Source organism: Sus scrofa, chromosome 13 (assembly GCF_000003025.6).
Source record: "Sus scrofa isolate TJ Tabasco breed Duroc chromosome 13, Sscrofa11.1, whole genome shotgun sequence".
Classification (NCBI taxonomy): domain Eukaryota; kingdom Metazoa; phylum Chordata; class Mammalia; order Artiodactyla; family Suidae; genus Sus; species Sus scrofa.
The window spans coordinates 82,675,874-82,691,404 of NC_010455.5; the positions used below are offsets into that span (position 1 = coordinate 82,675,874).

Here is a 15,531-nt window from a genome sequence, read left to right on the forward strand (position 1 = left end):
AGAAAACTGCCTAGTCTGTCCCCATTTAAATAAATTTTTTTATTGGAATGTAGTTGACTTATTGCCCCCACTTAAAAAAATTTTTTTACTGCCCTATTTTTTTTTTTTTTTCTCCCTTTGTAGGGGCAACTGCAGCATACGGAAGTTCCTGGGCTAGGAATCTAGTCAGAGCTGCAGCTTCGGGCCTACGCCATAGCCACAACAATGCAGAATCCAAGCAGAGTCTGTGAGCTACACCATAGCTCATGGCAACACCAGATCCTTAACCCACTGAGACTAGGGATCGAACCTGTGTCCTATGGATACTAGTCGGGTTCTTAACCCAATAAGCCACAATGGGAAAGCCGATAATTCCATTTCTAAGGAAATTTCCTAATATCTATTCTCTGAGGGACAATGGTCTTTCAGTAATTTAGTCATAGTTATAACACTAAGTTATAAATAAGGTGCTGTTTTGCGAACTGAAATACTTTTTTCCCCCGTATACATGATTCTGAAATTCAGGAATGAATGAGGAGTTTTAGCAAATGAAGAGCCAAAATGTCTTGTTTATGCCCTCAGAAAGTAGAAAATGGATTCTGCTTACTGGAGAGCATACTTAAGCTGTGGCCTGTTACAACCATTTCCCTCATTGTGCCTCCTTAAGCTTTCTGAAGTTTCCCCAGAGCTCTGCCAACTTTCAAGGTGGAGGCAGTACTGGGTGGTGGAGGAGAGGTGCGTATTGAATCACTGCACTGTTGTTTCTTTTTGACAATGGGTGAGTTACTTAATTTCTCTAAACCTCAGTTTCCTCATTTGCACAATTAGGGAACTAATACCTCCTTCTTAAGGTATTTGTGAAGATTAAGAACTAAATCACACTAAGAAAGTAGTTCAGGGCCTAGGACTTAAGCACCTGTAAATGATCATTGTTATTATTGCCGTGGGATTCACAGGTATCCCGTCCAGTAGGGAAGCCAGATTTGGCAAGTGAAAAAAGAAAGACATCCAGTTACATCTGAATTTTGGATAGACAAGAACAATTTTTTTTCTTAGTGTAAATATGTCTCAAATATTACATGGAATATATCTATACTAAAAAATTATCTATCACCTATATGAAATTCAAATTTAGGTAGGCATTTTGTATTTAATCTGTCAAAATAACTTGTTTTATTTTAGTCTTTTTAGGGCTACACCCACGGCACATGGATGTTCCCAGACTAGGGAACACAGCCTACACCACAGCCACAGCCACACAGGATCTGAGCCTCATCTGCAACCTACACCACAGCTCAGGGCAGTGATGGATCCTTAACCCACTGAGCAGGGCCAGGGATCAAACCCAAGTCCTAATGGATAATAGTCCGGTGTGTTACTGCTGAGCCACAACTGGAACTCCCATAACTTCTGTTTTAAAAGGGAGTTTTGGGTATGGTAAAGTAAATCTGCAGGGACTAAAGCTGTAATTAAATTCAATATTTCATCTGCTCATACTTGGTAGGCCAATATCCCCTAAAATTCAGTTTTCTCTTCCAGGTAATGCTCAAGTATCATGTATCAGAGAAACAGATAGTCCTCATATTTTGAATTAGGATGTAAACTTTCCCCCAAACTGAAAATTGTTGCATCAGTTACAAAACTATGCATGAGTTGTTTTTTTTTTTTTTTTTTTTTTTGCTTTTTAGGGTCATACTCATGGCATATGAAGTTCCCAGGCCAGGGTTGAATTGGAGCTATAGCTCCTAGCCTACGTCGCAGCCACAGCAAAGCAGGATGCAGCCGAGTCTGCGACCTACACCACAGCTCACGGCAATACCAAATCCTTAACCCACTGAGTGACGCCAGGGATTGAACCTGCAACCTCATGGTTACTAGTTGGATTTGTTCCGCTGTGCCACAACAGGAACTCTTTGGCATGAGTTTTGAAAATACTTCCGGAATTATATTTGTATTTAAATACTTAATTGGAAAACCACAAAGCGGTACATGTGAAAAGTATATTAACGACCACTGAAATATACAAACTACAAATATCTGACAGCATTTAAAATCTTTGAAACACTATTTCATAATGTTTTTGTTTGTCATGTTTTAGTTGTGTGTGATGTAATTATTTCTCAAAGTTTGCTTGTTATTACATACACACACAAAATAAAGCAGGTGTTTGTGTGTGTGTGTGGACCTTTTTTGGGGGGGCCACACCCACGTGGCATATGGAGGTTCCCAGGCTAGGGGTCCAATCAGAGCTGAAGCCGCCAGCCTACACCACAACTCATGGCAAGGCCGGATCCTTAACTCACTGAGCAAGACCAGGGATCGAACCCCATCCTCATGGATGCTAGTTGGGTTTGCAAACCAATGAGCCACGACGGGGACTCCTAAAGCAGGTGGTTTTATATTTTATTCCAAACAGACTCTGTATCTTTATTTTTTTCTTTTTAGGGCCACACCCTGGGCATATGGAGGATCCCAGGCTAGGGGTCTAATTGGAGCTACAGCTGCTGGCCTGTGCCACAGCCACAGCAATGCCGGATCCTTAACCCACTGAGCAAGGCCAGGAATCAAACTTGTAACCTCATGGTTCCAAGTTGGATTTGTTTCTGCTGCACCATGACAGAAACTCCAAAATGGACCCTGTATCTTGAACTGCTACCTAAACTAGAAAACCTGTTATCTATCAACTCTATCAATATTTTAAGTGTTCTCTTAGTTTTTTTTTCTTTTTAGGGCCACACCTGCAGCATATGGAAGTCCCCTGGCTAAGGGTAGAATTGGAGCTGCAGCTGCCGGCCTATGCCATAGCCACAGCAATGCAGGATCTGAGCTCCATCTGTGACGGACCTCAAAGCCTGTGGCAACGCTGGATCCTTAACACACTGAGAGAGGCCAGGGATCAAACTCACATCCCCACAGACACTATGTTGGGTTCTTAACCCCCACGATGGAAACTCCCTTACTTAGATTTTTGATGAGACAAAAATAGTTAACTACTTCCATTCCTCAGTTCTCTTTCAACCTTATTTATGAGCTAAAGAAATGCTTCCTAGTCTGCTTGCATGGTGTTTTGCTATTTCTAATACTATTTTCATGACAAATTTTGCAAAACACTTTACACATTTTTTGCCATCACTGGCTCAACAAAGTAACTGATTTAAGTTATCAGTCAAGGTCATAATTGTAAATTTAGCTTTCCTAAGTACAGGGGAAAAGTCATTTATAATAACAATGCATGGAGTTCCAGTTGTGGTGCAGTGGAAATGAATCTGACTAGTAACCATGAAGTTGCCCACTGGATCCTTGGCCTCAGTGGGTTAAGTATCCTGCATTGCTGTGGCTGTGGCATAGGCCAGCAGCTGTAGCCCCTATTAGATTCCTAGACTGGGAACCTCCGTATGCTGCGGGTCCTAAAAGGCAAAAAAAAAAAAAAAAAAAAAAAAAAAACCAAACAAAAAAACTTCTCTTTTCCATTTATGGGAGACATAATTCATAATTCCTTGCTTTGATAAGCAAAGTGAGGAAGTGAGAAATGCCAGAATTTCGATATCTACTTACTCCTTTAAAGCATTTACAATCTGTGTTTAAACTTTCAGATGAATTATAATGCATCATTCCAGATAGTAAGATGTATGCTATATTTCTTCATTCATAATTTTATATTTGCTAACGAGGTAGTATTCCATTTTTTTTCTAAAAACAAAACAAAAAAGCACCTTCTGCCCAAACTTCTATTCGTCTTTTCGTGCTGTCACAAGTCTCAGCGCACTGTGCTCTTCAGCTCCATCTCGTGTAGGAGAACATTGATTGCACCCTCAGCTCGGACCAAGGCGAGCACCACTGCAGTGGAAAAGATCAAAAGCCAGGAATCTGTACTTAGGCATCAACACTAAACGAAGAATTGATTTCCTGGAGATTAAGAGTCTGAGTGTTTGAGAAAAAAACAGGCCGTGCAGTTTGGAACCTCAGGAAAGCATGTATATTGATTTCATTGATAAATTCAACTAAATCTGGAGAAAATTATACTGCATTTACTTAATACTGGCATATTTAGGATGAAATTCCCATTGACCGGAGAGTTCTAGATAAATCCTCCAAAAGAACCAAGTCAGGGCATTCTCTAGGCAGCGGTATGCAATACACCTGCTTACGAAATACCACCGCAGACTATCTTTTAGTCACGTCATAGAGCCCAGAGGAGAACGTCTGGGGACGGTTTGGGGAGAGGGTGGCGAAATCCCCTCCTCGGTGAAGGCGACTTAGTGGACCGGAGTCGTTTCCGTGCTCTTCTGGTCCCACGCTGCTGCAGGCAAGGAACCCAGGGGACTCCAGGTGTCCGTAGCCTGCAGCATCTCCCGAGTCCTCCTTCTAAAAAGCCTGCGGGCCAGGGACGTTCTTCTTTCGCTTGTCATTATAAATCTGCTTTTTACTAAGCCCTCGTGATTTCTAAAGTCGCTACACGTAGTTTTTGCCTCCTCCAGCCAAGGAAGAGGGAGTCCGGGGCGTCCCAGAGCCCCGCGGGGTACCGCGGGGCGGGGCCGTGGGCGGGGCGTTTTCGCCTGGTCGGGCTGCGCCCCGCCGCGGGCTGGAGGCGGTAGCGGCGGCGGCGGCGCGGCCTGAACAGCGCGGGGATTGGCTGCGGAGGGCGGAGACGTCAGGCTCCCGCGGCTGGAGCGGCCGCCCGGCTCGGCGCGGCGCAGCGCAGTCGGCTTGAGCGCTCACGGTAGCGAGGAGGTTTCCTCAGCCGGCCGTCCCGCCTTCCGCCGCCGCCGTCGCCGGGCTGCGCCGCTCCAGCCCAGACGCACCTCCGTACTCCTCGCTGCTTCCCTTGTCGTCGGCACACACCATGACGAAGAAAGAGAAGAAATCCTTCAACCAGAGCATGGCCGAATGGAAGCTGTTCTTGTACAACCCGACCACCGGAGAGTTCCTGGGGCGCTCCGCCAAGAGCTGGGGTGAGCGGGCGGCGGTTGGGCGCCGGGGCCGGCCGCGGTCCAGGGGGCGCCGGGCGGGGTCGGGTGGGAAGGGAAAGGCGGGAGGCGGTTCCCCGCGCGGGGGCCCCGGGAGCGGCCGTCGCCGCCCGCAGCGGTTTTCTTCGGTCCGCTGGACTCGAAGACGGGCGGCGGCGGCGGAGTAACGCGGCCCCATTCATTTCTTGCGGGGCCGGCGGGCGGGCGAGGCTGCAGGGCCCGCTGGCAGCCTCCGCCGGGCCTCGCCGGTTCCTTCCTCCCTGCCGGGAGCTGGCGCACGTGCTGCCGGGGCCTGCGGCGCCGGAAGCCGGGGACCCCTGCCCCGAGCCGAGCCCCGGGCGCGTGGGCGCCGGGCGCCCGGCCTCCTTTTGTACGGAGCGCGCTGGCCGGGAGAGGCCCTGGCGGAGGCGGCTGGCGGCGCCGAGCGCTTCGGGGAAGCCAGACCCTGCCCCACGTCCGGGGAGAGGAAATTTCCACTCCGGCCGCTATCTTGTGACTCGTCCACGCTGCCACCCCAGCGGGTCGGAAGAGTGCAAGTGAGTGTTAAGTGTGTGGGCTGCACAGATATGTTAAGCATACACGTACACGATACGCGAAAATGCGCTTGAATTTAAACAGTGAAAAGACCCTTAAAAAGGTCGTTTCCTCCTTAATGTCTTCTTAATGACAGAGTTTTCTACGTTACCAGCGTGCTCCATTGAGGGAAAGTAAATCCTGTCTGAATGGCAGTTTTTTCCTCTGCCTTCAAAACGTTTAATGGTTGAATTTGTTAGCAGTTTTCCTCTGCATGGGTTCTTTGTTTTAAAAAGAAATATTTAAACCATCTGCCAGTGTGGTGCTGCTTTAGAGTGCCTCTTTTTTTGGAAAAATGATGTTAATGTCTGAATAAGGACTAGTGCCCCCCTCCTTTATACTTAAGTAAACTGATTTTTTTTCTTTTGAAAAATATTTTGCTAGTTGGTCATGACAGACCTTTTTTTTTTTTTTTCTGAGTGAGAATATATTTCTGGAGTTGAGAACTATTTGGGCACGACATTTTTTGAAGAGAAGCATGAAGAGAGTAATTTAGCTCTGACTTAGCAAATAAACTGTTGCTGCTGCTGCTTGAAATCGGCTCCTGCCGAGGGGAAAGGTGGCTTTAATTCGTATGACAAGTTGAAAGGGGCCTTGGAGGGTTTTTAGCCCAAACCCTGCTTTAGAGATGAGAACAACGAGCCCCAGAGAGATTGTGATTTTGCTTTGTGTAAAATTACATATTCCACCCAGCCAAGAAAAGAACCCAGTTGTCCTTTAATCCTAGTCCAGCGGTTGTATTATTTTACAGATGCCTTTGCCTAACTGCATGGCAATCATTCACGATTTTTATTCAAAAGGCTATCTGTGGGGAACCCACTGGTGTGACGGGGAAAGAAATCTTGCATCTGAAAGTAAATAGGGAAAAACTGGTAAACAATTGTTTCTGGAGTATACTAACTTCTTGCTGAAGGAATTTTCCAGTAGTGGAGAGAGATTAGTTTGTGTAGACTACCTTTCTCAGGGCCTTCTTATTTCCAGTAATAAGTATCTTCACTCTACATTAGAATGATATTTCTTAATGCAGGTTGTGCTCCTTATCTAACTTTTGTGTTAAATGTTCTTGGGGTAGAGATTTTATTTGGTATGCGCATTTAAATAGGTAACATGCACAACTTATCAAGAGTATGCAGCATTTTATGAGGGCAGTAGAAGTAGCATAGGTGAAGTTGGGATTTGTATTAGAAGGATTTAGGAAAGACCTTTTTTTCAAAATTGAAAATAACACATAGTAAATTTCTGGGTTTTTTGTAATAAATAGTAAGCCAGCATAGAATGGCATAAGTAGGTGAAAATTATCCGTAATCCTATCCCAACATAAGGGCTGCCCTCCAGGGAAATGTGGAGGAGTAGTGTGGGGAGGCTGAAATCCATTCTCTGATCACCCTGGCTGAGTACCCTAGAGCAAGGAGTCCCCCTGGAGAAAGTGCATCTTCTTGTAGTTCTTAGAAAAGCAGTGTCTGGGCTAGCTGCCTGATCTCATCACCATAAAGATATCCACTATTCATATTTAAGTATATGTCTGGGCAGACTTAAGAAATGTTTATAATGTTAATTTTTTCTTTAACAAAAAATTATACAGCAAGTATTGCTTTATAATCCTTTGTGAATATTGTGGGCATTTTCGTATGTTAATAAAGGTCTATATCACCATTTTTAATAGCTGATTAGTATTCCATTGTATAGCGATGTACTAGGATTTTTTTTTAACAAGTTTACTAACATTACCTCACATATACATGGGAGTTACAGGGTAATAACTCCCTCTCCTGATTTTTTTCTAAACAAGTACATTATTATATGTGTCCATCCCTCCTCTTCCCATTCCCTTCACTCTTGTCATACATGGTTTTTTTGTGGGGGGAAGGAAGGGGAAGAATCAGCCTGAACCATAGCAGTAACAGTGCCATATCTTTAACCCACTGAGCCAACAGGGAACTCCTGTTGTACATTTTTGGAAATTAATTTCCTTGAGATGTGTTTCTGCTGTGGAATCTCTAGATCTTGGATAATAAATGTACATGCTTTTTACATTTGGAAAACGTGTTACAGCTTTTTTTTTTTTAACCACATTTGTGCAAATTTTTTCTTCCAGTTGGCTTTTGAAATTAATGGGGCATGGGGTGGGGTGGGGATTATTATATCTTTTTTTGACCTTGGTAAAGTCGAAAGGCTTTCTCTACCCCAAGGATTTTGTAGAGACATTCATTTAAGAAGTTTCCTGATATTATTTTTTATATTCAGGTCTTTAGTGCATTTATCCCATAATCTGAGGTTCCTCTCAAGTACATGATATGCATTAAAAACACATATTTTAAAAGCAGTTTTTCTCTTTACATTTGGGATAAAGTGAAAACACTTCATGTTCCATCTTATTGCTTATTTAAAACAGCCATGCGAAGATGTTGAGTAGCTTCTTGTAAATTTGGCTGATACCTTACACTGGGTTACAGCAGTTTTAAAATGCTTACATACATATAATTACCTCGTTCAGTTTTCACAACAACTTTCTAAGGCACAGTAGGTATGTGATCAAAGTGTACCTAAGAGCTGGTTTCTTAAGGTGAACAGTAAGGACACATCAGGAATAAGTAGTTGCCATTTATGAAAACACAGGACAGAGGAAATTCAGCACCTTGTGGCTGTCGCAAGTCTTAAACTTAATGCATTATATACAATTAGAGCAAAAGCTTAGAGATCACCTACTGTTATTTAATTGTAAGCAGTGGACCAGGTGTTGCAATTTACATTTTTAAAAATAATGAAATAGAAAAGTATTAGTTTATTTTGCCTAATAATTTTCTGTATTTTGTATATTCTGATACTTTGATGTAAAATGTATTTCTTACTGTGGGAAAATTGAACCCACAGTTTTGATATGTCAGAATTTACTTAGCTAGTAACAGAATCTTTGACCTTCAAACTCCCGCCAAGGACAGAGCTTTTTTTTTTCTTTTCTTTTTTTTTTTTTTAAAAACTATGCCACGACATCTGTTTGTGGGCTTTTTTAGAGTTCATTAGCTTAAGATTATCTGGGTTTATTGTAATAAATAGTAAGCCAGCATAGATTTTTTTTTTTTTTCTTTCTGACTGCATGGAAGTTCCTGGGCCAGGGATTGAACCTGCACCATAGCAGCAACCCAAGCCACTACAGTGACAACATTGGATCATTAACCCCCTGTGCCACAAGGGAACTCCATTAGATGCTTTATTTTAATGTTAAATTAAAACTCAAGTTACGTATTCCAAACAGGGTCGGGTTTTGGACTAAAACTATGAACATCTACATTTCCCTGTGCTTCTCTTTTATTATAGGTCCATGAAGTGCCATTTTTTTCAGTCTCCTGCTCCCATTCTGGGTCAGTAAATGCTGCTCTGGAGAGCAGACTCTATCCCATCTTGGGTGTCTGACTCTAGGGGAGAAGGCAAAGGTGTTTATTTTTCCAGTTTTGTAAGGTGTTCTTTGTCCTGTAGAGTGACATATTAAAGAAACCACAAAAATTTGCACTGTTGGGAAAGTAACAGACTTGCCTTACCCTATGTGCTGCCTGTAAGTGAAGGGCAGTGGTGGGTATGGTGGCAGCAGCATCTGAGGCTTTCTGAGCCACCACCCAGCAGGAGGCAGCACTTCTTGGGCTGGTAGTGGAAGGGGGGTGGGGATAGCAGTAAGTGTGTATAGTATTCCAGATACCTTTGTAATTAAAGTAGTATGTGCTTTACTATGTGAAAAAGCAACCTCTTCTCACACCCAAAATAAATGATTTTGAAGATTGACTTTGGAATTTATAGCTATAGAATTAAATTACTTGTATTGAAAGAAGTTTAAAAACCCTCCTACCTTTAATAACAACTTTACTGTGATTTATCCTATTTGATTAAGGACTAACACTGATTGTGTAATAGAAGAAAAAACATTTAACGTTGAAAGATAAGTCTATCTTCTAATTATGCATTCATTACATTGATTTTTGAAGTAAAATCTGTCATCTTAAACCACATAGAATAAGCACTTTTAATGCTTTTTTTGTGCTTAATAAAGTTTTTTTTTAAATGTATGAAAGAAATTTAAAAATATACAGCTAGGAGTTCCTGTTGTGGCTTAGCAGTTTAAGAACCCGACTAGTGGAGTTCCCGTGGTGGCTCAGTGGTAAGGAATCTGCCTAGGAACCATGAGCTTTCGGGTTCGATCCCTGGCCTTGCTCAGTGGGTTAAGGATCTGGGCGTTGCGTGAGCTGCGGTGTAGGTCGAAGACGCAGCTCGGATCTGACGTTGCTGTGGCTGTGGTGTAGGCTGGCGGCTACAGCTCTGATCCCTAGCCTGGGAACTTCCATATGCTGTGGGTGCGGCCCTAGAAAAGACAAAAAAAAAAAAAAGAACCCAACTAGTATCCATGAGGATGCAGGTTCAAGTGGGTTAAGGATCCAGCATTGCTGTGAGCTGTGGTGTAGGTTACAGATGAGGCTCGGGTTCTGAGTGGCTGTGGATGTGGTGTAAGCCTGAAGCTGCAGCTCCCACTCCACCCTAGCCAGGGAACTTCCATAGGCTGAGGTGCAGCTCTATAAAGAAAAGAAAAAAAAATACATGTTTATACAGGTAGATGACTAGTTTTATCAACATTTAAAGGGAACGGTTTTTATTCTTTGCCAGTTTCTTAGAGATTGATGTGTTGGGGGTATCCTTGTCCCCCTCCCTTACCTCTCTGGGGACTGTCCAAACTTCCTGCTAGAACTTAATGTGTTCTGGTGGCTTTAGTTACATCTCTGTGTTGACACTCCCAAATTTGCATTTCTAGTCCCTAAGGTTATTTTGTATTCTTAAAACTAACTCCCTGTTGAAATCTGCAGTTGGTTGTTCATGCGTACCTCTTCATCTAAATCTCTATTGTCCTCAGGGCTCCTTAGCATGAGGAGACTCTTTGCAGTCTCATTGGTGTATTTCTCTCCTGTCATCTCTACTATTCCACACAGTTTCCTCTCACCCTGTGTGGACCTATTTCTAGCGTCTGAGCCTCTCCTCTCATCTTGGCCTGGCTACTCAAGATGTTAGCTTCGATGGCCTGATCTCTGGTAAACATTTTTGAACCCCTCTTTGCCCTAGGACTGGGTCAAGTGCTCCAGTGAGTCCTATGATACCGCTTTTCTAGTATAGCATTTATGACTTCTATAGCATTGTTATTGCTCATTTACCAGACATAAGCGCTTTTTATTCATGTCTTTCTTATCTTGAATTCTCTAACACCTAGCTTGTTGCCCAACACTAGGTAGGAATGTAATAAAAACTGTTGGAATGAGCAATATTATTAAATGCTTCTAGTCTAATTAAATGTAATTAGTCTTCAGCAGCATTGTTTTTAATGTCTTTGATGGTTTTGGTGTATCATAGCATCAAGGTTCACTCCATGTTTGGGCATTTTCCTTTTTTTTTTTTTTTTTTTTTTTCCTACAGCACTGGTGGTTTTCATATTTCAATATTCAGAAGAAACTTCCACTTAACTTTCTCACGGGAGACTCCGGCTGAGTTTGACATGCCTGGGTCGTGCATCTAATTAGGAAAACAGAACCAGAGTTATTTGGGTCTCCTTTGTCCTGCTTTATTGCTTTATTCAGCTCCTTAAATGCCTCTTGTGAGAACTTCATAAAGGCTTTTATTTTTCTTTTTAAACTTACCTGCTCTTAAATATTTAATGGGAGTTTATTTAATAGTGTCATCCTATCCCTACAAGGTACTTTTAACTTATAATATTTTTGCAAAGACTTGTCTAACTTAACCTCAAATATACAAAAATGTTTATTTCCTAGATGCTGTCTTTGGCCTTGTCTTCTTTTCATCTTCTTCATCTCATAAAAAAATTGAAAAGATTACTGACAAACTTTACTTCTTGGTTAGCATTGCTCTCAGAGTCCAGTTGCTTCTTGCGTATCTCATAAACCTGAGTGAGGCTTAGATAACTACAGTACATGTGTATCAACTGATAACTTCCTCCACTGAAGTTCTGAGTTGTTTCTATTTTTGCAGTTTTTGAAGACTCACTGTCATTTCTGTCATTTGGGCTCTGAACCTGGGCAAACCATGCCAGTTCTATTTTTGTAATATTTCTTGAGTCCCTATGCGACCATGACTGCAGTTAATTCAGAAATTAGTTTTCTCTGACCTCCTCACCACTCCCCCACTACACCCCACCCTCCAGTATCTTGTGAAGGCAAATGTTCAGAGGGAGCCCAGGGTGCTTGTTTCCCTAGCTTCATAATGCTCTCCACCTGTTGCAAATTGCAGAGCTGTTAACATTCCCACTAGCCCTACCCTACTTTTTCAAGATCTAGTAGTGCCTTTTCCTGTAAATAAATTATCTGATTCAAAAACTTAAACCAGCCCATGAAGATCTTTTGTAACTTTCTTTCCAAATTGTTCCAAGTTTAGATAGACCATTAGCCTTCCAACTTTTATCCACAGGTGTTAACCAGGGAAGATAAGCTCTTAACTTCTGGTACTGCCCTGGAGAGATCCAAGGAGTCTGTTGGAATCATTGTGACCTACACTTTACTGCCTTCAGATTATTTCTAAGGCTGCAGCTTTGATCAAGCTACTCCCTGTACCATGAAACTGTTTGTATCCCCACTGCTTTCTGAAGGTTTAAATAAGTTCCAGACAGCCTGGCATTCCAGGTATATTGCATATTGGCTTAGAACTTTGTTTCCAACCTTATGCTGTACTTCCCGTATACCACATGTTGTAGCCAAATCGGTATATCTGAGGCCCTTTGGTCTGGAATGCCCTGCTCATTCCCTTCTCCCATGCCCTTCATTCTCTGCATCATAAATTCTACCCTGCTTCAAGATCTAGGGCCAGCACTACCATAAGCCTTCTCTGGCATGCCCAGGTGAAAGTAATACATTTATCGCCTGGAACACCTAAACAGTAGGTGCTCTGGATTAGAGCTGTTTATGTACATTCTTTCTGCTAACTGGGTATTCTCACAGATCAGGACTTATATATGCATTTTATATCCCTGCAGCATCTAGCACATAATACGCACTTACTCTTTTTTGGTAGTTTCTGCTTGTGATTCACCTATTCGTTGGCCTAAAATTGAGAGAGTATTGTGGATTAATTGGTATAGCTTCACACTATGAAAGTCTTGTTTGTGGAGGAACTTGTTCATAAAGGCATAATTCCCCTCAGCTCTCCATGATTCTGTTCTACTCAACTTCTAATTCATTTTGAAGTTTCCAGATAGGACATCATAGTCAGACTGAGCCTGTGGACATGTGTATTTTTACTTGATAAGTCCTGGAAGTTTACCAGTTGCTGAGATGATCAGACTAGGACTCAGAATATGGACCTAAATTTGAATTCCACATCTCCATCTAAGCTTGGATAAGTCATTTAAAATTTCTTGGCCTTAGTTTCCTTTGCAAGGGAAAAGTGGCATGAGAGTTTCAGATGTCACTTCAGAATGAAAAACAAAGCCCATGTAAATGCTTTTGAACAAGAGGCTGCAAACTTATTCTTTAAAGGACCAGGTAATATTTTAGGTTTTGCCAGCCATACAGTGTCTCTTACAACTACTCAACTTTGCTATTAGTTCCTTGAATGTGGCCATAAACAGTATGTAAACTAGTGCCCTGTGTTTCAGTATTTTAACTACAAAAACAGGCAGCAGCAGTGGTTTGCTGACCTCTGCTCTAGAAGTTAGTGGTCAGTGTAGGCTAACCGAAGAAACCTGAACTGGTCTTAGACTGTGGACTCTCAGCTTTGCTCTTTTCATGTAACAAGAGTAACCTCATTATTTGAATTTTTACAGTACAGATGTGAATAGTCAGTAAGTCCACTGTCATCCTCAGCTTCTTCCTTGGGTAACCACTGTTACCTGTAATACTTTTCCCCCCTGTATCTGGCCCACACCCATGGCATATGGAAGTTCCCAGGCAAGGAATCAAATTCTAGCCGCAACTGTTTAGCCATAGCTGCAGCAACGCTGGGTCCTTAACCCACTGTGCCAGGCTTGGAATTGGACCTGGCCACCACAAAGACAAGCCAGATCATTAACCCACTGCTCCACAGCAGGAACTCCATACCTGTAATAGTTTTTGAAACATATACGTGGTATATTCACTTTGGACAAAGGTCTGATAGTGTCCTATAAAACTCATCCCATGACCCAGCAGTTCTAGGTGTTTGTTTATTCAAGAGAAATGAAAACATATGTCCACAAAAATATTCATGGTAGCTCCAAACTGGAAACAGCCCAGGTGTCCAGCAGCAGAATGAATAAACAAACCAATGTCCACGCAATGGAATACTACTCAGCAGTAAAATGGAATGAACTCCAGATATACAAAACATGGGTGAAACCCACAGGCTGAACAGAAAAGCTTTACTAAGGAGAACATACTATACAATTTCATTTCTGTGAACCTCTAAAACAAGCAATACTTACTATGCTAGAAAAAAGCCCAGAATGGTGTTTGCCTCTGGGGTAGTGGGCATGGGGATTGACTGGGAAGGGGCTTAAGAGAACTTTATAGGATGATGGAATAGTGATGGTAATGTTTTATATCTCGGTAACAGTTTGAATCATTAGCGGTGAATACATTTGTCAGTCCATGGTAATTGGCAATTTGTGTATTCACTGAATCTAATTTTTTTCTCTCAGTTTGAGTTAATAAGCATTTTGAAGTGTTTAGGGGTTAAGTGTCCCCACATCCACAACTTGAAATGCATTAAAAAAAATAGTGAATAGGAGCTAAATGTAGTAGACTATTCACTGTAGAATATAGGTGCGTGTTCACTTACATTTCTTTTAACCTTTTTTTTGTAATTATAAATATTCATAAATGAATGTTGGAGAAAAAGAATATTTGAATATATTCGTGTTTCTGTTGACTGCCTTCCACCAATCATGGAGTCTTTCCTACAGATAATGATTGCTTATCAGTTCTACTACTAGTCCTTTTCCAGCACATTTTATATGTAAATATGTATGTGTGTATATATATATATATGGAATATGAGGAATAGTTATAAATTTTGATTCTGATTGTTACAAATTCTGATTGTTATAAATTTCATAATTCTGCTTTTGCTGTATGTATTTTAAGCTTTATCTTTGCTCAGTACTTTTTGCTTGACTTTTTGACTTGAATTCTGGTTTGCTTAGGTAATAATGCTATATCTACATTTCATTTTGTTAGCCAAGATCTACTTTATTTTCAGCTGTTATGTGTTACAATTTTAGGTTTCATCTATAAATAGCATCTAGTGAGTTTTTTTTAAAACCCGCTTTGAGAATGTTTTTCGTTGGACTACTGTTAAATTATTCCTGCCCTGCTATTTTGGGAACCTTAATTTGTTATTAAATTAAATAAATTAAAAATTTGACTTTGTATAAAATACAGGCTAAAGTAGTGGCAATAGAAAATCATTGGCTGGCTGGTGAAGGATGTATGAGTTGCAGATGGGCACAAGGAACCTTCCACCAGAAGGTGATAGAAATGTTCTGTATCATAGTGTAATGGGTGGTTTCACAGTTTATGCAACTTAGTTATTGGGATTGTGCACTTGGAATCAATGAAAATAATTAACGTAAATTATCCCTCAGACCTGAGATAAGGAAAAAAAATTAAAATCAGCACTTACTCGTATGTTACCAGCGGGTCTTACTGATTTCTTTGCTCACCATTGCTTCATATATTTTTCATCATTGGGTTAGATTTTTCTTCTATTTTGGCTTCCCTGAAGCATAAGCAGTTCCCAGGCCAGGGATCACATCCTAGCCGCAGTTACAACATATGCCAGAGCTGTGGCAACGTGTGGTTCCTTAATCCACTGTACTGGGCCAGGGTCTGAACCTTTGACCCAGTGCTCCAGAGACACGGCTGTTGGCGCCACAGCGGGAAGTCCATATTTTCATTATTTTTTATTTTTTGGCTGCGACCACATCATGTGGAAGTTCTCAGGCCAGGGATGATGGAACCTGCGCCACAATGGTGGCCCAAGCCACTGCAGTGACAAT

At 41.8% G+C, this 15,531-nt stretch overlaps 1 protein-coding gene across 2 annotated transcripts in view; it reads left to right on the plus strand.

Annotated features, from left to right (window-relative positions):
• ATP1B3 (ATPase Na+/K+ transporting subunit beta 3) overlaps window positions 4,569-15,531 on the plus strand; it is a 46,611-nt gene continuing 35,648 nt past the window's right edge. The window contains exon 1 of one of the 2 annotated variants that reach the window (XM_013982100.2): window positions 4,569-4,931. In XM_013982100.2, coding sequence (XP_013837554.1) covers window positions 4,823-4,931 — 109 coding nt within the window. In that variant the 5' untranslated portion in view covers window positions 4,569-4,822. The remainder of the gene's footprint in view (window positions 4,932-15,531) is intronic. The other variant, XM_021069550.1, reaches the window with a different exon arrangement.